The 22724-nt window shown below is 41.4% G+C and overlaps 1 protein-coding gene across 4 annotated transcripts in view; it reads right to left on the reverse strand.

Annotated features, from left to right (window-relative positions):
* LOC117752513 (zinc finger protein 385C-like) overlaps nt 1-21145 on the reverse strand; it is a 34271-nt gene extending 13126 nt beyond the window's left edge. For 3 of the 4 annotated variants that reach the window (XM_034569869.1, XM_034569868.1, XM_034569867.1), the window contains exon 1: nt 20869-21145. In XM_034569869.1, coding sequence (XP_034425760.1) covers nt 20869-21145 — 277 coding nt within the window. Of the gene's footprint in view, nt 1-11829; nt 12240-20868 lie in introns of those variants that run through there. The other variant, XM_034569870.1, reaches the window with a different exon arrangement.
* Between the last annotated feature and the right edge of the window lie 1579 nt (nt 21146-22724).

Here is a 22724-nt window from a genome sequence, read left to right on the forward strand (position 1 = left end):
GTCTAAAGCTGTGGTTATATTAGTTTAATCATTCTTGTAATGTGTTACCCAGCAGGACTTGATTAGTTTTTTAGAACTTCATGGAGTCAAAGTCATGAACTTGATTAAAGAACCCATTACCTTAAAGAAAAAGGTCCAGTGGAGGGAATTAGTTAAGCAGATAAGCTCATATACAAGAAAAAACAAACAAAAAACAGCTGATGAAAACAAATATAAATGTTTTTCTAGTAAGTTTGGTTTTAATTAGTTGTTTGATGTTATAAAATCTGGGGGAAACGTCGTGATTGACTGAGACTGAGTCCTGATTGGTTGATTTATATACAGTCAATGCTTGCTGCCAATTTGTCCCAGTGGTCACTTGAGATATTGCCGCCAAAAAAATATCATGCAGCTTAAAAAAAAAAGAAGTCATATTTCCAATTGCTTGGTTTGTATATTCGCTAAAAAAAACACCATGGCCCCTAAAGTCAGGCTGGGTTTCCATGTGCAGGTCTAAGCCAGTTAGCTGGACATGACAGTCACTGCAGGTTGCAGCGTACAACCACACAGTTTAATCCATTAACGTCTGTGTATCAAGCAGGGAATTGAGCAGGGAATTGCGCTTTTGTCAATTTTGATTTCCCCCTTCTTAATGTGTGAAATTCAACATATTAAAATGAGCCAGTTCCTGCTCGCTAATCTCCATTCACTTTCTTTTTCTATGCAGGAAAGACAGATTTTGCATGGAGGCTGGGAGTGTAGGTCACAGCAGCCAACCTCTCCGCTTTGAGAAGGGATACAAGATTATGAGCTGGAGAAATTATAGCACCTTGAAAAAAAAGAAGAAGAAAAACGGGAGGGGGAGCTTAATCTCTATTGTGTCTAGGATTAGACTCTGGGTGACTCAACATCACAGCAATCAAAGAGGGAGGGAAATGGCATCTTTCCATGAAACGAGGGGAAAAAATGGGGTGGGGGGGGAGGATGAGAAGCTTTCACATAGCGACGAATCAGAGCGAAGGCATCAGAGGAGAAGGCTGCTTTGGCTCGTTTCATGGTGAATGCATTTCATAGCATTATCTGTCTGAGCCAGTTTCTCTGTCTTCCGTCTCAAACATCATGGCGTCCTGGAGGTAGAGTCACATTTCACCTACCGACATTCCCCCCGTGAGCCTCCTATGTGTGGTGTTAATCACTTTTATTACTTCCCTCATCCAAAATGTTTTCGCCAGCCACATACGTTAAGTGGTGATCCACGGATTTTGAGGATGAGAGCAGATTTAGGCGAAGTGACGAAGACCAGAGCTGCTGTGGTGTCAGTGAAACTAGAGCGAGACAAAATGCAGGGGGACAGATGCAGGAGGACAGATGCAGGAGGACAGATGCAGGAGGAACGTGCAGATGATTTTTCCTCCTTTTCTCACATTATTATAGATGTTATATATCAAAGTTTTCATTCTCATTCCGACTTAACCCCACAGGTTTGGCCTCAAGATTCACATTTGTCACCTTTACCTTCTAAATAAGATATTTAACATTGTAGTGTTCAGACTATTGTCGTTAATCCTGTACAGTATCTCCAAAAACTTTTCATGAGCTAAGAGCTAAAGTCATGATTTCAGCTATGTAATAAGCTTTATAGCTTTTTCAGATAGTTTAATACGGTTTTAAGTGTTTCATTTAGCTACAGAGGATGTTGAATCTTCTTCAATTTAACACCTGATGTTTACCTGGTTTTTCACAGGACAATGAGCTTTTCTTCCACTTTAGAAGTATTTACTTATCTTTATTTTTACCACTGAATATATGCACTGGACGTATTTGTAAATGTACAACCACTTTCTCCCTTTTCCTTTGTGTTGAATGTTATTGTGTTGCGACGCTGCAATACAGAATATTGTGTGTTCGCTTTTTCCTGTAAAACAAAACACAAAATACAACCCAGATTATAATTAATATAATGATAATTTCATATCAAACTTGAAAACATAGAACCTACAGTCAACATTACAGATGACTAATCTATAAAGTAAAAAGGCTGAATAAAAAAGGCTAAATTATTTAACAAATCCAATTTTCATTTAATAAATATTAACAGTTGTAGTAGAATTGAGTGAATCTAAACGTACAGTGTCATTTTAATGGTTTGTTGAGATGTTTGACATTAGCACTTAATAAAGATGCTGTAATGAAATCACATTTTAATTTACTATTCACTCTTGTTATTAAATATCTTAATAACATGTGTAAAAAATTAAATAGATGACAAAGCCATTGTAAGTCACTGCTGCACACTTTATTCAGTGTGTACGGTGCCCATCAGAAAATCCCACTCCCTCTATCTCTAACGAACACTAATCTTTCTATTTGCAGAATAGCACTCAGTCATAACAAATGGTTTAATCAAATAGGCCAGATTAAGCACTGAGGAACGTGGAATTTGAATGCCGAGAAAAATGCAGCCTCTTTGACTGTATTTTTTCTGTTAAGCCTGCAAAACACATTGTCGCATAATGAAAATTGAATGGTATGTTTTCCACGCCACAATGGCATGACGCACACAGCCTCTGTGAGTCATAAAACAGAAGTGGTTAGTGCGCTGCTGCTGCTTTGGCCGTAATGTTGATGCCATTCATTGCTTACACAACAGGCACTGAGATAGGCATTTATGATGAGCTCTGGTGGATGAATTAGCATCCATTAAAACTGCCATTGACGGCTCCGCTGAGCTTTCTCCATTGGAAACAAAAGGCTGGAGAGTGAAGGCCTAATTTCCATGATGGCTTAAAAACACTGCCCCCACCTTGCACTGTGTGGTCTTTAAATAAATCATCTTTATTGTGACAAAGTACATTTAGGCCACGACTGGCAGCCAACAGGCAAATTCTCCCACTGGCTGTCAGCGTCTATTTAAACTCGTGCAGCTGCAGCTGGCAGAGCCGGCGGCTTCCAGAGAGTTTCTACCTGCAGGGCACCATCCAGCCCAGATCAGGCTCCCCACGGAAATCTGTCCTACTTTCAACATTTTCCACACCAGGGTCCATAAACTTCTATTGAATTTGTTCAATGTGAAATCCAGGACTAGGTGTCTCCTGGTCAAAGAAGAATAAAGTCAATAAGAGTGTGGGTCTGCTCTTCAAAAACCACAAGCGGCAGCTTTTAATGTCCCCACGGTACGATTACACCAAAAACAATTAAGAGATTGAAAATTCATCAGGTCTCCAGTGTGCGACAGTAGATCAGCTACACAATGTAATGCTATCTGATTAACCTGACCTTTAGAGGAGGCTGCCATCTCGCTGTTTGTTTACATCATTTCCACAGGTTCCACAAGACATTCTTTCTAGTAATACATGCACCAATTACAGTGTATTCAACAACTGCCCCCATTTGGAAAGTTACAGCCTTTGTATGTTTCAACCATCATTTGATTAATCTCACAATGATCAATCATTTCCACATCTTGATTATGTAAAGAAGTTGTTATCTTTTGAAAGCAGGTAAACAGAAAATGAAATTTGGTAAACACACGAAGGTTGTTTGGAGCGATTCTGAATCTTTTTCACCGTGTGCGTAAACAAACACAGAGATAAGACCGATCTGCAGGGAAATGAGCATATATACACGATCACTGCGACTCAGACAGAGCTGCGCTTGTTGTGTTTCCTGCACATCTGTATCAATCCCACTTAAAATAAACTGCCGCCATCTGCTTGAATTGAGATAAGCACGGAGTCCAATCAGACCTGCTGAATGGCAGTCAGCAGATGTGCAGCACACGCTTATTGATATTTGAAGTCTGTGTGCGGCTTTATTCGCCTCATGAACTTAGTAATTAGCAGCTCTCTGTCTCAGCGCTCCTCTCCGAGCTGCAGCGAGGCTGGCTTCCTGCCTGCTGAGCATCTTACGTTAGTGGCCTCGGAGATGAGAGTCGCAGGATATTTGCTGGTGCACCTCGAAAGATGTTTATCAGGGCTACATTACAGAGGAGCCGCCAGCATCCGTGTATTTATCAAACAGGACAGAAACTGTGCTTTTAAGAGCTCGGCCTGTTTGTTTAAGATAAGCAAAGTTTTTCCGAATCGATTATTCTGGTAAATGAAGATTCAAAGTTAGTCACTTCAGAGTTTACTAAAGTGCATCCTGGAACAAAAAAACTGTCCAATCAAAGCTTAGCATCTGACATGTTCAAAAACAACCAACCTTGACCTTTGATGACGCTGCTCCATTTAATCTGGGAGTTCAAGAGAAACATATAAAAACATACCAGAGAAAGATTGGAGCCTTCTAATAATATAAAATATCCTAAATAGAGTGCAAGAGTCAAACACCACCGCTCAACTCCAATCTTACATACCTCACTGCAGCTAACATAATCATACTCACACACCTTGACAGTGTGTTGCACTGAATCCTAATGGAGTCCATTTGAATTTGCAACATTCAACTTTTTGGGGGGGGGGGGGGGGGGCGATGTCATGTCTCCTGGCAGCTGCATATTTCAGCAGGTTTTGCATTTTCGGCTCGATTTTCAAGGCACGTCGTCGGAATCGGAGGCACGACATTTTCATTTATGTCAGCGTTTCAGCAAAATACCAAAACCTGAACGCATTTTGCTGACAGAACGAGCAGTTTGTGTCTCAGCGAGCCTGCGTTCACGTCTGGGTCTTAAACCGAAGCACATGCAGCACTTGAGCCACCGTGTAACAGTTGACTTCAATCGTCTGTCACCACTCCGGAGGGAGATTAGGAAAACGCAGGAAATGTGCTCGGTCAGCAGCTGGTCAGGCACAGCGACCCGCAGGATGTACTTGGAAATCCAATGTCACGTATGTCAAAACTTAGAGGGTACGTTTTTTGAGTAGCTACAGGGTTCAGACAGAGGTAGAGCTACAGGTGAACAACTTCAGTTTGAAGGTGCATCGGTGTCACTGTCCACTCCCCAGTGGTAGTGATTTAAAACAGTCATTTTACCACAGAGGGCTGGATCCCATCTAGACTGATTTAGTTGAGCTGAAGCAAATATATTTTCTTTTTATGACAGAACTCGGCCCCAGAAGGACACTGGATCTTGTCAGGTAACTGTAAAAACTATACAGATTCACTTCTTATATTCGCATAGAACCTGGGTATGTCTCGTCTTATTCCAATCTCCCCATTAGACGGGTGATTCATTGAGTCCAGATTCAAGCCTTAGTGGACCGTGAATATCCACAGGAAATGTCAAGGAAATAAAGCTTTTAGTTTCCGAGTTATGGAGTAAAGTGATTACAGAGAAATCATGAGCAAATTGTGGCTGAGAAAAAGTCAGTATGTCACGTAAAAATGTTCAGGGTACAGTGAACATCCGAACGTCAATGACAATGTGTCCGGCTGCTTCTTCCTCTGGACCCAAGTGTTAAACCAACGAACCGACATCAGGGAGTAACGATCACTCCATGTGCACTGCTGCAGTGATGATACAGACAATGAGTCACAACCCACCAACTCATACATAAAGAATTAAAAGGGAGACACGCACACAATAGAAATAAAAAAAACTAAATTAGACCTGTGATGAATAGGGCAGAGTGCAGGCAGAATAATCAGGTACTTTCCTAGTTAGTGGAGGCCACAGCTGTTGTTGAGACTTCAGTTTCCTCTTCTTTCTGTTTCTACCTCTGTTTCTCTGCAGGCTCATCTTGTGTTAACCACCGAAAGTGCTACCTTTACTTTATCTGTTCGGAAACATTTGCAAAACAAATTTTAGAAGCGGTGCGTTTTCTATGGAAGTCTGTAGAAAGCTGCAGCAGATGCAAATTGACCAGGTTTAGTTGGAAGTGAAGACGTATTGATGTTGCTGAAAATTTATTCTGGTATTATGCAAGAGCATTACACAATTATCTATTTTTCTCTATGGTCAAACCTGTCACATTTGATTTTCATCCCCAGGTATTTGTGGGGCTGCACATACATTTTTTACCTCTTCGACACATGTTAATAGTTTCTCTCTCAGTTGGAAATGAATCATGGGGCATCGCCGGCCATATGAATGTCCTCTGAGTGATGGACAGATTGTGTCTCGGTGAACGAAGATAAAGTTTGATCAATTCTGCCTTTTCTCCAGTGTTTTCCTCGTAGTCAGGGAAATATTGCCACTTATCTACTCTGCATCTCCATCAGATTATTTCTCTGTAATGTTTTTCCCAGCCCCTATCCCAGGGGTTATTATTTGGAAAAATAAAGAAATCAGATTTCACTTTAATCACAAAAGCCCCTGAGCAGTTGGTGTAAACTCTAACACATTAAAGGACCATTTAATGTCGTCTTTGAGATCAGCCTCTCACAGTCTGGTGGGAACACTCTGATGCTGGATGGCAGCAGATCCCTGGTCACCCGATATCTTGAGGCTGCAGGAATTTTTGCCAAATCCAGAATATAACAGAAATCCGTGGCATGTGTCTAAATCGTTAAAATGACGTGGTGGGTCTTGGCTTTCAGCTCCAGTCCTAAGATAAACTCGGAAAAATGTCTCTCTCATTTCGATGCAGTCACTTGTGCAGCCTGAAGTTTGATATGATTTTGAACAGAAATATTGTTCCACAGATCGTCGACTTTCAACAGCGCTTGATCTTTTAAACTCAATTACACAACTGTGGGGATCCAAGCTTGTCAAACAGCAAATGTTTTTCTAAAGATTCTAATTCAGATTTTACTGTCGCGATGAATCATAAGTGCAAAGCGTCAATCGTGCCATTCAAACTTCAGTCTTCTCAAAGCTCACATCACGTCCCTGTAGCCACACTCCAATGAAAGTACTGGCACTTATGTTGCACTCTAAGTATTAAGAGTAGAAGACAGATGACCATGGGGAGTTAGATGTAAGATAACATCACGTCGCCACATAGACTCCACTGATTATGATTAAACAAAGACGTTATATCTGTCTCCTACATGCTCTGAATGCTCAGGACATTTTCCTGATGGTGTTCACAGCGCGTATTGCATGGTTTGGATACTGGGGGTAAGCACTCAGAGCTTTTGTGTGTGTGTGTGTGTGTGTGTGTGTCCCCCACAGTCATTACCAGTGAGGCTAATCAAACTCACACTGTCAACACTTCACAATGACTGATTGGGGCTGTCAGCCTCTGTCAGTCTGGCTGAGGTTAAGGAGGGCAACAGTTTTATGCAAGATTTGGAACAACACACTCAAAATTACATCAGCTGCCATATTTATCTAGTGTTTGGTGAAATAAGTTGGTCTTGATGCTCTAAGTACAAGGTCAGGAAACATGTCCCTACCACAAAACTACACAGTTTATAGTTCCACATCGAGTCCACTCACACCAGATTTGTCTATACTTAGCACATAACACAAAACAACACGAGTTAAGCCGAAATGCTTTACAATCAGGGTAAAGGAGGACAACACAAGCATGGATGAAGACATAAGAAGTACAATGTTAGACATAAAATCTGTGGATAGGATAAAACATAAGATAAGTAAAATAATGAAAATCCTAAGACTCAGAAGACGAGAGACTGGTTCAAGCTGACAAACAGGCCACAGTAACTCAGAAAACCACTATTTACAACTGTGGGGAGCAGGAAAGCATCAACGAATGCACAACACGTCGAACCTTGAGGCGTACGACGGGAAAAACGTAGCCTGTTCTCATGAGGCTGGGTTTCTGCTGAGGTTCGCACATGGCAGGGTCACAATTTGGCATCGACAGCATTAATTCATGGACCTGGCCTCCCTTGTGTTAACAGTCCAGGCTGGTGGTGGTGGCGGTGGCGGTGGGAAGGGTGTGGGAATGTTTATTCGGCACGCTTTGGGCCCATTATGGTTTGAATGCCACAGCCTCTCTGATTATCGTTTTATGACCACATCCTCTAATGGCTCCTTCCAGCAGAAGTATGGCGCTCCTGAGCATATGTGGTCATTTACATACAAGCTTGTACATTCACTTAAATATAAAAGTGTACAAAAGTAAATCAAAGTCAAGTTGGCGCATCAGAATGTACTTGATGACAACCGCAGAGACAAATAAACTCAAATACTCTCACCGACTCACGGCGCAGAGTCAAAGTACAGCAGACTAATTAAATTTGTTCTCAAAGATAATCTGCAGTATCAGTATTACAATTAAAACCATACTGTGCCATATTCATTACCCTTTGATTAGAGTAATGACTCATTAACGCTGGAGGATGGTGAATACGAGCCCCAACAGGAGAATTAATGGTCCCTTTTAAACTGACTCATGAACTTCCGGCTCCAGAAACATTTTCCATAACGTCACAAGAAAACAAGGATCATCTCTCGCCACCCTAAAAACTTAGGAGACATATTTTTGCTTTTTCAGTTTTCTTTCCTCTAGTGCGTAGTATAGGAAGATTCTTGGTAAATGGTCAAATTATATTTTTGATAGATTTTAGTGAAGACCAGTAGATAAACTGAGAACAACGAGAAACACGACTGTGCTTTGTGAAAGCAAGTGTCTGATGTAAACTGTAACCTGCAGCAGGTTATTTTTAGCTGATCACACAAAGATCATTTGCTGCAATTTAAAGCGAGTCCCTGGTGTTTTAACCTCTGATATATAGTAAATGATTTCTGCGTGTGGGTGGCAAATTGCGTTACAGGATGTTGTGTTTATTACAAAACACAACGGAGCTCAGCACAAGCACCATCAGGATTTTAGTTCACTGCAGATTCACGTGCTTCAAAAAGGGAATGAAACAGCCACTTTTCTCCTGGTCAAAAAACCCACTTACACCCACTAACATCTGGCTTCTGTCTTCAATGGGAATGGATAGAAACAGCATTCACTCCCAGTTCAAATGACTCTGCAGGAGACACTGGTTTTTATCAGCTTCGGCTCCAATCAGCAGTGATGGAAACATGACACCCAGATGACCACTTTCTTCTTCCTGCTGATGCTGCTTCTTTTCGTTTGTGTACTTGATGCTTTTTAAATCTTGGGGAAAACGTACCAACAGCGACTTTTACTTTATCTCGTGCAAAATGCAACATCAGCTTCAAGGCAGCGAGATGAGAGCTTCTCAGTTTTCGGTTCATTCATGATATTGAACATGACGCACTGTGGGAAAAAAATAAATCCGAAAGGCAAATTCCTCCAAAAGAAGTCAACTGCAGTTTTTTATCGGTACCAACCAAACATTTTAAAGAAAAACTACATATATCCACTAATTTTTGTGTATAAGAGGTATAAGTGTTATTATATAAATTTTAATCACTGCCTATTAACTTACCATCAAAAGTAATACTTTCAGCATTTGTTTGTTGAGAATAGAGAGCAACAGAAAACATGTAGGAGGGGGAACAGGGAGCTGACAACTTAACTCAAAACTAAAGGAGACATTGTGCCCCAAAGCTTTGGAATACATTATTCTGCAACGTCAGAATGAATTAATGTGTGGATGTTTTTAAATCCTGGTTTAAGACTCACTTTCCAAACCCTGTTTATTTGTCTACCCTTTCAAGTATATTTATCAGTGTTTCGTCTCAATCGAAATCTAATTTCTTCATTTTTTTTACGATCCTGTGTTTTGTTGCATCACAGGCAATAGAGTGATTCAGGGTTTCATGTTTTTTGAAAAAGCGCTACACAAATATTTTTTACAAAAGACCCCCAGCCAGACTCGGGCCAACGACGTGGCAGCAGTCACAATTTTCGGCGTCTCACACCACTGAACGCAGTTAATTTCCAACCGAGGGGCAATTGTTCTGTGTACCTCGCATCACGTAATTACTAAAACCATTCAGCATGTCGTACTGTAGGTGCCTTCTATTTTGCAATCGCTGACTGCTGCATGTGCTATGATACATGCAAACAAAGCCCCCCGCTGTGTATATATTGCACTATTGTGCTCCTGTTGTGATCCATTATGATGATTCTATCCAATTTTTCGCGGTAGACTGCTCTTGAAATTTCCTTCTGCCTCCAGTTTCTACTGCCTCTTTTACTCAGAGAGAGAGAAACGCGTCGACCTCATGGCTCAGAATTCAGTTTTCTCTTTTTTGTATTTTGAAGGCATTTCCCATGGTGTCACATCTCGTACATATGATGCTGAACAGAGAATGGAATAGTGCACATGGTCTGTCAGCACAGCTCCTGAACAGAGCCCTTGACGAGGGGTGAGGGGGGGTGAGGACAGCTGCTGCATGGCCACCAGGCAAAACTCTACAGTTATCTCCTCTCCAACTGTTTCCTTTTGATCTCCCTAATCTGCCATTTAAAGAAGAAAGCATCCAGAGCTGCTGCTGCTGCTGCTGCTGCACAGACACTTCTTAGCATTTCTATCCAGGCTCACGCTGCACTGAGTCTGTGTGTGTGTTTCCATAAGCTTCTCAAGTATATCAGTATGTTTATGTTTACCACATATAGTACTTCAAACCTGCGATTTAGATTAGGAGCCTACAAGATTAGAAATGAAGTGAATAAGTAATCAATTTTTACTTTTTATTTCAAATTCAAAACACTGGGCTGTAAATGAGGATTATAGTCACTATTTTCTTGGCTAAAACATCTATAAACATCTATAAAATGTCAGAAAATAGGAAAAACTGCTCATTGCAACCTGCAAATTCCTCCATGCTCACATTTAAGGACACTAGGGCCGTGTCTGTTCTAATCATGTCTGTTTGGAGTGGACTGTTTGTTTATCCTGTGGTGATGCCGGTTGGAACTTACTTTCTGAAACTGTATCTGCAGTAATTGAGGCACGGCAAATAAAAGACTGGCCACAAAACCCTGGAGCTGCACCATCACTGCTGCACAAAAAGCTGTTCACCTGTTCATTCAAACCTGACTCAGTATGCAGAACCCCAGACTTGCCATTGTCGTGAAAATGCTTTTGTCTAAATCGACAACCTCACGTCCCAGTGGCTGCTAAAGAGCGCTGTCTATTCAAAGTCCATTAATGTTGAATGTATCTCGTGTCCAGATTGCACCAAATTAGACCCCGCACCTGCTTGGGCCTTTAACAATACACTTGCCAGGCGTGAAGCTGATAAGATGGTTCTAGAGATATATGCATTCCACATCCAGACAGAGAGGAGATTTCTGGAATTATTAGATAAAGAGGATATAAAGCAGGAAAAAAAAAATCATATTTAATAAGATGATTCGTCTTTGTTAACTAATCGTTTTTAACTCCACATATATATCAAGATTAAACTCTTGTTTGGTCTTTAATTTGTATCCATTCAGAGGTCAAACTAAGTCGATCTTCTGCACGTACCATCAACGTGTGCTGATATAATAAGAGTTTAACTTGGAAAAACTAAGGTGGTTCTAAATTAAAAAAAACTCTAAATGCAATCAGCCTTTTGTTCCTTTCACTGGAAAAAAAAAAACAACCCCAACAACCTACAAATGACTACAAATCCCCACACTGCCTTTATCTTTAACAGGCTCCAATTATGCGAGCTAATCTGGGCATATTTCCCTCGGGAGGCAAAGACATAATTGCCAGCAATCTACACAATGATATCAGGGCTGTTCTTGAGTGGCTTTAAAAATGGCTCGACACATCTGGGATGGACGGTGGGGGGGGGGGGGGGGCGTTGTATGAACTCCACACTTGGCTCCATCATAAAGGGGTCAATTAGAGAAACAAACAGGCCGGGGACTCATTTAGGATGCAGGGGAACCGAGAGGGGGCAGATGGTGCATGGGCAGGAGGACGGAACCTGCCCTTGAGCAAAGATGTGGTAAGTCCAACAGCGCACAGTGACACACTTGCATGCATTTAAGCAGATGGATGACAAAACGGCAGCTATTGTTGTATTCCCATACACAAGAGGTGCTGACATGCTGTAAGAGTAAACATCAGTCTTACCGAACAGCATCTCCACGAGTTTGGTGATTCCTCCGCTTGCAGCTCTCTTCCGATATCAAGCTTCTCCTGCCTGCGTATCTCCCATCACAGAAGTTCAACAAAAAAACCAACAAAGTGCAGCTGCCTCGTCGCTCATAACCTGCTCCCCCCCTCTCTTCTGGATCTATCCTCTCTCCTTGCACTCTGACTCTCTTTAACTCTTGAGGTGAAGCGGCACTCAGTCCTCAGTCCTCCCTCAGTCAATGACACATCCTGGCTGCGAACCAAACCGCCGCAGCTGAAGAATGACACACATGTGCTTCAATTAAAAGCCTCATGCTCCGCCGATCACGGCGCCCTTCACGAAAAGGAGCGGGGAAAGAAAAGAGGCTGCGAGCGTGTGTATGCCTCTGCGTATGTAAAGAGAGAGAGCGAGAGAGAGAGAGAGAGAGTGTGAGGGAAAGAGGGTGAAGAGCTAAGAGAGAGAGAAAGAGCAAGAGAGTGTGAGGGAAAGAGGGTGAAGAGCTAAGAGAGAGAGAAAGAGCAAGAGAGTGTGAGGGAAAGAGGGTGAAGAGCTGAGAGAGAGAGAGAGAGAGAGAGAGAGAGAGAGAAAGAGAGAGAGAGAGAGAGAGCTGGCAGAGGACTGGCTATTAACAATATGAACATCCCACATCTCCCCCTCTTCGTCTTCTTCATCTTCTTCTTTATCTTCCACTTCTTCTCCTTTTTTTTCCCACCAGCACTCTTCTCCATTCAGGGTTCCCACCTGCCTGCTCCCTTAAGGACACTCAAATGTAATTTTCTTCCTGTCATGACAACAATAGGCATCGTTTATCAGTCTGTTTCCATTCTGAAACACTTGTGCTCATAATGCAGCTGTGAACCATCCACATTAAAATGACACACGCCACGTGAACTGAGGTTATTGAGCGTTGTTAAGCGTTTGTGATCATTGATTGTTAGGTTCACTTTGATTATAAATAATTAGTTCTGCAGCGAAAATGAATTTTTCTTCAGTGGGACTGATATAATCGCTGTCGTCATCAAACAGCATGTGTTTCAGTGTTCAAACCAAATGTAATATTTTTTTAGTAATAACACTTTTAGAGGACATATTATTTTGACCTCCACACCCCACATTTATAAATATTTATAATATCTAATAGTTCGCGCGGGGGCCTGAAGTGGTTATAATGTTGTATTTTGGGATGCAGTGCCAGAAGAGGGAAAGATAAATCTGAATATTCAAAGTGAGTAGGTGAGTGTGTACCGTCTCCTGCACGAGGGAAACTGTGGCCTCCAGAGACAAGGAGAGGTTAATTGTAAATGTTAAGTGTAACAATAGAAGGAGGTAGAAAGGAAATATTGTCCCATAGAATTCACGTTTATATTCCACACATTTCTAACCATTAGAGAGACAAACAACATCCCATTCACTCTGATGGTCAAATCTAGAGTCTAATGAATCTGCATGTCTTTGACTGTGGGAGAAATCTTAAGTAGTCTGAGAAAAAACCCACACATGGATAAACTAGGATTTGAACCAAGAACCTTGTTCCTGCAAAAACCGCTGCACCACTGTATCAACTTACCACAAATTTGCTAAATGAATTTGTTGTGAAGTAAAACAAAAGGCAACTGGTTTATACAACTGTATTTTCTAATAATATAATGAGGAAATGTTAACAGATATTTCACCGAACATATCAGTAAAATGTTTGTAGACAACATATTCGTTTTCTGCCAAAAATATTCTACTGTTTAAAGTATTTTTTAGCAATGGAGACAGAATTTAAAAAGCCAGCAGTTGACACACAGCACCTCAGATTTGTTGAACATTAGTCATCACACAGCTCTGGTCATATCAGACCATTTGTATAAAGATGTGTTTTTCAGAGGTTTTGTTGAACACATTTAAAGGGGCAGCGTGTGGGGGTTGTTATGAAAGGTCTGGAGGAAGTTTGCGAAGAGAAATGGACGATAATACAAAAAAAACAAGGGAGCGTTCACGGACGTTGTCAAATAAGCGGAAACGCGATGAGGTGAAATGAGACGAGACGACAGAAACCACAACAATATAAATTCAATTTGACAGATCAGTTTTATTACTACGCACAAAATATACGTTTGTATTCAGTCGGTTGTTGATATACTTCCATTTACATTGCTACAGATACATATTGTTATCTATTCAGGTCTAAGATCATAGTTGTAATTGTTGAGACACCAGAGATTTATGTATTTTTATTTGTTTTGCCCCGTGAACTGAGCAGATGGAGCAGATTATTGTTCACCTAATAGTCTGCTCATTTTCCTGACTAATCTGTCCATGATTACTCTGTTGATGCTGCAGAGCGGAGTTGCAGTCTGGGATCCGTGTTTCCTCGTCACGCTCCGCCACAATCCAAATAGGCCATTTTTATATATGAATAAAGCATTTTACTGCTCTGTGCAACATATTTACCTTGAAGGGCTCCAGATGCATTGTAATTTGCACAGAAATGGTCTTTGCATTTCCACTGGGAAAAGATCAGAGGAGAATATTCTGAATTTCGAGCCGATTTGCAGCAGCTTCGACTTTCAAGATAATTTCTTTCACTGGTGCAGCAGCAATTTTGTTTTGGGGTTGTGTTTTTTATTCATATGCAGCAGCAGAAAAAAAAGACACCTGCCTTAGCAACAGTTGTCCAACAACTGGCAGCTTTAAAAGCTTTAGCTCAAACTATGACACATTGTTCAGGGATAATCACAGCTCATAAGTGAAATGCTTAAAGGGTGTGATGCATCATAATGGACCAATACTTTCATTGTATCCTGTTGGCAGTGATGAAAGGTGAATAAGTATTTAAACTATGGTAAGTACATTTCATTTTCAATTTCAAAGAGAAATAATGCAATTTTACACCACTCACTTCAGTTTGAAAACTATTCCAGCTATTCAAAGGGAGTATTTGTCCTATATTAGTACAATAGAGCAGTTTTTATGAGTCTGCAGGTGATGCAACACATACTCCTGCCAATGGTTTCACACTAGTCCGCTGATCAACAGGTGGCGTCACTGTGCCAGGAAACGCAGCAAAACGCCAACACAGACGGGAAAGAAGAGAAGACTGCAAGATGGTAAACATGGAAGGGAACTATGCAAAAAAATACTAAAAAATAAAACTACTCAACAGAAATGTGACAGTAGGTATAAGGTATAAATATACAATAAGTATAATTTAAGTTTAGCATGGATAAATACATTAATTTTACTTTAAATGATCTATATTTCTTGCAGCTTGTTACAGCTTTCAGGTCATTTCACATTTGCATGAGACATTTGCTTCAAAATGGGCAGCTGTGCTTTTAGTTTTTGAAGAGGACGATTTTAACTGCATCTGAAAACTCGACTCGCTCCAGATGCACATTGGTTTTGATTTGTGGAGGCAACACGGAGGCTTGAACGCCGCCGACGGGAGGGGCCAGGCCTTCAGTGCATTGTTATTCACTCCACAGTCACTATAATCACTTCAAATAAACACAATTATTCTCACAGTCTCTATAGAAAAACCAGGCCTTAAATGTCACAAGTGTTGTGGAGATACACGCGCACACACACACACACACACACTGTTTCACGGCTTGTGTCTGCCCTGTGTGCTCCTAGCTGGCTCCTTGTCCACTTGAATAAGTGTGGTGTGGAAGCACAACACTGACGAACCCTGACAGTTTTACACTTGATTTCCGGCTGCTGCATTCAAATGAAAGAGCAGGGAGTCGGCCTCGAGCACATCGGTCATCATGGCTGCAGATCTACTGAGCATTGGCTGTGCGAACCTCTATTCACCAACATAGACTCTGCATGTAAATACATGACAGTTACTTATGAAAATCACAGACAGAGAGTAAAGAAACCGAGAGGGAAATTATTTTAAAAGCCTGTTTCTGCAAAGTCCACTCCCTGCAGAGCTTTGCATATAGCAACACTTCAGATACGAATGCAACTATAAAATCATTATTTCATCTAAAAACATACAATTTCAAAAAATCCAGTCCAGATAAATCCAGCATTGTTCGAGTTCATTTTCAAGGCTTCAGATACATTCACCGACTGCTCAGGCCACGTGACTCTGCTTCTCATGCAGGGTAATGACTCACAAACAACCCCAACGCACTGTCATCTAGAATACTGAGCAGGAACTCTACTGGTTTCACTCGAGTCTAAGATCCAGGTACAGCTCCCTGAGTAATCTGTGACCTGTTTAGATGACACAGCCATTGGGAATACTGTACAACAGGCGTGTGCTTTAAGGTGATCAGGATTTAGGTGCTGTAGTCCTGGCAGCCACGAAGTATTACAAATTTGGAAATGGAGAACCAGCCACCATCCCCTCCCTTCCCCCCAGTGTCTGCATCTCCAGATTACGCTCTCTCTCTCTCTCTCTGCAGGACTTCACACTGTGCAGACGTATCCTTGATGACAGATCGAGTGACATCTTAAAAATCGCTGCATTTTCTCTGCAGCCTCTGTCACAGCAAATGAAACGAGGTCAAGAAAGCACCAAACTCCAGCTGATAAATGTCCTATTTTGCAGCTCACACAATAATACTGTATTTCCGACTGCAGGTGCTTTTTTTGTGGAACTATGCATCTACAGTATGTTGGTAAACGGGAGATTCAAGAGATTTTCCATTTGTGAGGGGGAAGCGTTTGAGCAGGAAGAAAAAGGCTTAATTTTCTCTTTCAAAGAGGAAATTGTTATAAACGGTACAGGAAATGTAGGTCAACTCTCTGACTTCCGATGTATGAGCAGTCTAACTTTGAAAAATCAAATCAAAGACGAGTCAGAGTACAGTCACGTTACACTTTTAACCGGAGGTGGATTAAATTATGTCATTTAATCCACCTCTTGGCAGAGCGTCTGCACCAACATCTGTGGTGTTAACTGTGCAAAGTAGCCCCTGAATTTTTTTTACCAAGCCTGGAAAGAAAAAGCTGTATAGGGAAGACAAATCTCATTTCCCTCACTCTTGCTCCATGTCAGGCACATACAACTGCAAATATGAAGTGAACATACCAAGACACATTATTAGTCTTCGACAGGATGAATAATCTGTCCATCTATCAATGACCAAACCAGTGACAGTTGTGGTTTCTCCAAAAGGAAATGGACATGATGGAAGATAAAGGAGAGCGCCAGGCCCGCAGTGTCTCCTCATGAGACCACAATAAAATTCTGTAGATCCACAAACTGCAGATTCATAAATATCAGTCCCCATAAATATGTCTCATTTTAAAATGTAAATCCCTGAATTATTCCCGGAGAAATCAATAAAAATGTTGAGAATATTAAAGACAGAGAAAATAAATCACTGGATCTGGCTTCATGTCACCGATTGAAGCTGAACTGTAGCAAATTTACAGAAAACGAGAAAAAGCGCAACCCCTGAACTGAACAGTACCGTGGTCCTGACGCTTAGTGCGGAGAGCAGGAGGAGCAAAGGGCTTTTCTCCCGTTCTCTTTTCAGAAGAGCCACCGTATATACTTTCATTTGAGCAATCACTTCATGCAGCTAAATAAAAGGGAAAGTTAGTTCAGCTGTGAGAAGGGAACCGGTATTATTAGGCTGGTGTCACTGCAGCACAGTCTGCATTATATTAACAGTCACCTTAATTGACTTGGCTCGTCCTCCTTTCCTCCTCTCCACTGTGAAATAGACGACCGGGAAAATGGCTCGCTGAGAAACCAGTTAGTGAGACCCCGTTCGAGGACTGAAAATGTTTTATTTGGAAGCATGAATATGGCAGAAGAATCTTCAAAATAGAATTTACAAGCAATTTTTTCTATGTCCTGTCTATGGTCATGTTGCATTTTTTCACCAAATAAACCAATGCACGGCTAATTTAAGTCCAGGCCAGTTGTTTGCTCTGCTGCTCAATTTGTCTGAGCTATTGTCAGGTTCACAACGACCCAAACTAAATGGGTCAAATCCTGTATGGTTCATTTAACCGGTTCAAACAAGGCAGGTGTTAAAATCGCTCTGTGTCCGGCGTGTGTGGGGAAATGAGAGGCCGTTTCCCCCGAGGGACCGACACTCGCTGCCAATGAGCCAGTCCCATCTTAACTATCAATTAGTGGATGAGATGGCTTTGACATTGTGGCCTGCAGGAGGTCGAGGGTGTACAGCGATGATGATGTCGACGCAGAGCTAATATTTGGACGTCTTTTTTTTGCAAAAACTACATTTTAAATAGTTGCGGTGGTGTTAATTTCTTGTGTCCAAATATATCTACATGTCTTTGTTTGCAGCAGAATCCTTGTTTCAGAGAAATTTGGGCAGAGTTTCATCTGAGAGAACAAATCGCTTTCTGCTGTCTTGCAAGCAAACTGGAGCAAAATGGAGGTCGCATTAGAAAAATAAAATAAAAACATATACTCTTTCTCAGTTTGTTTTGACACGGTCAGACACTGACATCATTCAGCACACAACAAAACCCTGCAGACAGACAGACAGACAGACAGACAGACAGACAGACAGACAGACAGACAGATTGAAGAGTCACTGGAACCTGGACATTTTTTTTAACTAAAAAATAAAACAGAAAGAAGATTGGACACCATTAGAATAATATAATAAAATGTGAGACTAGACAATAACCAAACTAAACATATAAAATTCATCAAGATTAACATAACATTATCAACATAATACATATATGTATACTGCTTACACTGCGAGGTTCGCGGCTAAAGCAAAGCCAGGGCAACACCCTGAATGGGTCAACAGTGTATCACAGGGCCAACATATAGAGGAACTATTAATTCCCATACTTATGGTCAATTTCCAGTTTCCAGTTGACCTAACCCCAGTCTGCACGTCTGTGGACTGTGGGAAGAAGACCCGGAAAAAAAGCCACGGGAACACGGGGAGAAAAATGGAAACTCCACGTAGAAAAGCTGGGATTTGAACCAGGTACCATCTCGCTGTGAGGCCTGCGTGCCGCCTTAGTGTACATCATATGAATACAACAAACCTTTAATAGTGTAAAATAACTTTAGAAAAACACTTGGTGAGGTGATTTCAGAAACGTCTCCTCTCTCACACACACTCACTAGTCACCTCCGTCCACCTGGAGGAACAGTGTTAACATTCCCACAGGTGTCTGTTCCTGCACCACGGAGTCGGCCACTGACCCAGATTCCTACTGAAGTGTGTTCAAAATCATCAGCCTTGCACTTTTAAGTATGAATGATGATGCCCACAGGCTATTATCTGACACCGAAGAAGTCGATAACAATCTGACGATAACAAAATGAGGCCCGAGATAAGGGAGACATTAAACAATGGATATAGTAATAATCTAATCTGGTGGAAATATGTGTGGCGAGTCCACCGAGGGGGACAGAGTCATAAATCAACATTAAACGTGTCGTTTTATTGGCCGGTTGTTGATGAGAGGCTTTTTTTTTCTTGCTGCCTGATCAAGCTGGTCACTGCGGCAGAGTGACAGGTGGTGGAGAGTGAAGGTGATTTATGGCCTCTCGTACAAACAGGTGTGCAGAAAATGCTCGGAAACGGCGAAGGGGGGGGGGGGATGTTGTGGAGCGGCAAATGTATTCTGAGCACATAACGCCTGCTCGAGTGTGCACGTTTACAAGATCACAGCTGAGGAGACTTAGAGAGAGAGAGAGAGAGAGAGAGAGAGAGAGAGAGAGAGAGAGAGAGAGAGAGAGAGAGAGCTTCAAGTCAAAATAGATAAACACCTGAATGAACTGTTTAGAGTGATGCTGCGTTCCAAGAGTCCATGTGAGCACAGCCTCTCGTGATATTCAAGACCTCAGGTGTCAGATGTTTCTGAAAGCTCGTAGGTCTGATGTGTTCGTTTTCAGGGAGGACACAGAAGTCCAATTTTTTCATTGGATGGTAAAAGTTGATATATTGTAATTTTAGTCATATGCAGTTTGTCTGTGTATATAGCTGTAAAATACGCCTGAAGAAAAACTGAAATTGCAGAATAAATGCCAAAGGGAAGAAACAGCTTTTCTGTTTTGGTTCGTCTCCAAACTTAGGATCTTTTTGTTTTCTATGCATCATTAGGTTGTAAAATCTTCTGCATATGCAAAATGTCTCGATGTTAAGAAGCATGAGAGTCACTGTGCGTTCATATATTGTCGGGATGATCTGGAACAATTTGTTCCCTGGCAAAATTCGCGTGAACGCCGTCTCAAGTCCCAACAACACGGAGGAAACGGTCGACAATTTGCAGAGTAGCTGATGTCATCACTTATAAACCAATTAACATAATTCTACAATCAATTATAAATAATAGCTTCTAATGTGACCCTGTCAAAATGCACGTCACCAAAAGGTCCCTATGGTTTTTTCGTCCCTTTTCTTTGCTCTTAGTTATTATGCAAATATTGGATGGAGCTATCCAAGTATTATGCAAATGTTCTAAAAACACATATATAAAACATTTTGGTGACAGCGTCCATGATTTTTTCGACATTTCCACGTCAAAGCACATGAACATGCTGAAGACAAAACAATTTCACAGAATCTCTTTCTTTCACTCGTAAACAGACATTCTATGAAGAAAAATTTATTAAAACACTGCGGATAAAAAAATAAATAACAGAAGCAGTGATGATAAAGCCGCCCCTCAGTAAACATCAATTTGAAGCACTTCATGATGTTCTCTTTTTGTTCAGAGTGGGTGATTAAACTCATTTTCAGGCAGTTTGTAGTGTGGTCAGCAAATATCAAAGTTATGAGTTACATTGGTGAGGGTCTAACACTTTGTTCATCTCTAATAATAGGCTGCATTGTCAGGATTCAACAGAAGTTTAAGTTTAACTTGTCATCAGACAAATGGTGCAGGTGTAATTAATAAAAATAAAAGGCTGCCCCGTCCCATTTAGATGATCCATGGGTCCTGATGATGTCTCACTGGTGGGGCCTCATCTCCTATAACCTGATTTTTAATATATAACTTGATTTAATTTGTTTAATGATCAAGACTCTCCTGAGTTTTAGCTGGTTGACAGACTTATTTCTCATCAAGTTTATCCCTACCTGTGCTGACGGCCTTTGCAAGTCGCCGCAGCCTCCTCTGGTGCGTCTTCCCTCTGTAGTGGATCTGGGCCTGGGCACTGGAGTTGAGCTGTATGTTGCACACCTGACACATGGTGGCGCTGCTGATGCTGTGTCGCCGCTCCCGTTTGGCCCTGTACCCTGCACCCACCTTCTTTTCCTCCTCCTCCTCCTCCTCCTCCTCCTCCTCCTCCTGCACCTCCTGACTCTTGAGAGGGGGGCTGCTGTCCAGACTGTCGGGGCTCTTGGGGCGTTTCATATCTGGATGGAGAAAAAAAGGTCACGGAGGTCATTAAAGAGAGGATTAATTAAGAGACTACCTGGGTAAATAAACGTAAATATAAGAGTTGAAAATTAATGTGAATAGAAGGAATAAATCCCCCCCTTATAAGTGTGGTGTGTATGTTGTCGATGCCTCCACAGGGGGGCAACAGAGCAGCAGAAGAGAAGTACTGCTCTTTTTCTTTATTGCAATTTAATATGCATTTCTACAGTAAAGCTGAATTTCTCACTGAAGCAAACTGAGAATTCAAAGCTACACAAATAGATGCTTATCACTTGGACTCATTTATCCTTCGGCCACCGCGTTCTTTATCTGCACGTACACATTTCAACATGTCCAAACGCATGTGTTGAAAATCGTTGACATCCCATTAAAAAAGGGGCTCGAATAAAACATCCACTAGCTGAAAGGAGAGCGGTCTGTCTCTCAGGCAAACAACACAGCGTTACAACAGATAAGTATCTTGTTCCAGTGTCTCTCTGTTAATCAGACGATAAAAGCTGATTCCCGGGGTACACAAAGAGACATGTTTCTTTGTGAGAGCGCGCCGCCTTAATACCTGTAATGGCTGAGCGGTTATGGCAGACTGACAGCATAAATCAAGCTGCAGCTCAGCACGGGCTTCACTGTGAATGTGGAAATGTCACCCCCGAAAGTCTGAGCGAATTCGTTGCTTTGGTGCTGTTCATATGATAATGGCATCAATTAAGTCCTCATTGTGTTGCACATTTTATCCTCCGCCTCGCTGAGTGTACCCACCACCACCACCGCCGCCACCACCACCGCCGCCGCCGCCACCACCACCACCGCCAACAGAAGCCATTATTTTTAAAATCTTTTCTGTTATAAAAATTCAATTTGTCTGGTGGGGAGATGAAAGTGTAATGGAAATGTGCTCACTGGAATCCATCAGCCTCCGACCAGCAACATGGACTTCAAAGCAGCAGCCCATCAACACAGATTTTTGAGGGTAAAGTCTAACAGTGGGCGAGTGACTGCTGGTGAAGGAAAGAAGAACATTTTCAACACAACCAGGTGTTAGTCTTAACCTTCACCGCAACACACACGTGCCGAAGAATTGTTCATCTGAATTTCAAAATGCAGAGAAGTAATGGGGCATGAAATCAACCGTTGTGTAGCAGCCAATCACACGAATGCTACAGGGTCACACGGTTGTAATGATGCCCTCATTTTATCTGACTATAAAAATGGTTTGACACAGACAATTGTGCAAAACAGGCTATCGTTAATTGACAAATCTGGCAGGTCACAAAATATTTAAACTACTTAACCTTTTATTGAACGTTTAAGTAAAAAGTCTCCTCATGAAACCACATTTAAATTTATTAGATCTGGATTTTTTTATTTGGACCCTTCCACAAAATTTAATGGAACTCGGTTCAGTAGATTTTTACATAATCCTGCTGACTACCAAACAAATAAGATAAAAACGTAACATCCTTGGTGGAGGAAATAAAAGATTGTAACAACAATGGTGTAAAACAGAGACAAAAACCTTGAAACACACAAATTCACATTCAACAAAATATTATTT

Source organism: Hippoglossus hippoglossus, chromosome 19 (genome assembly GCF_009819705.1).
Source record: "Hippoglossus hippoglossus isolate fHipHip1 chromosome 19, fHipHip1.pri, whole genome shotgun sequence".
NCBI classification, from domain to species: Eukaryota; Metazoa; Chordata; class Actinopteri; order Pleuronectiformes; family Pleuronectidae; genus Hippoglossus; species Hippoglossus hippoglossus.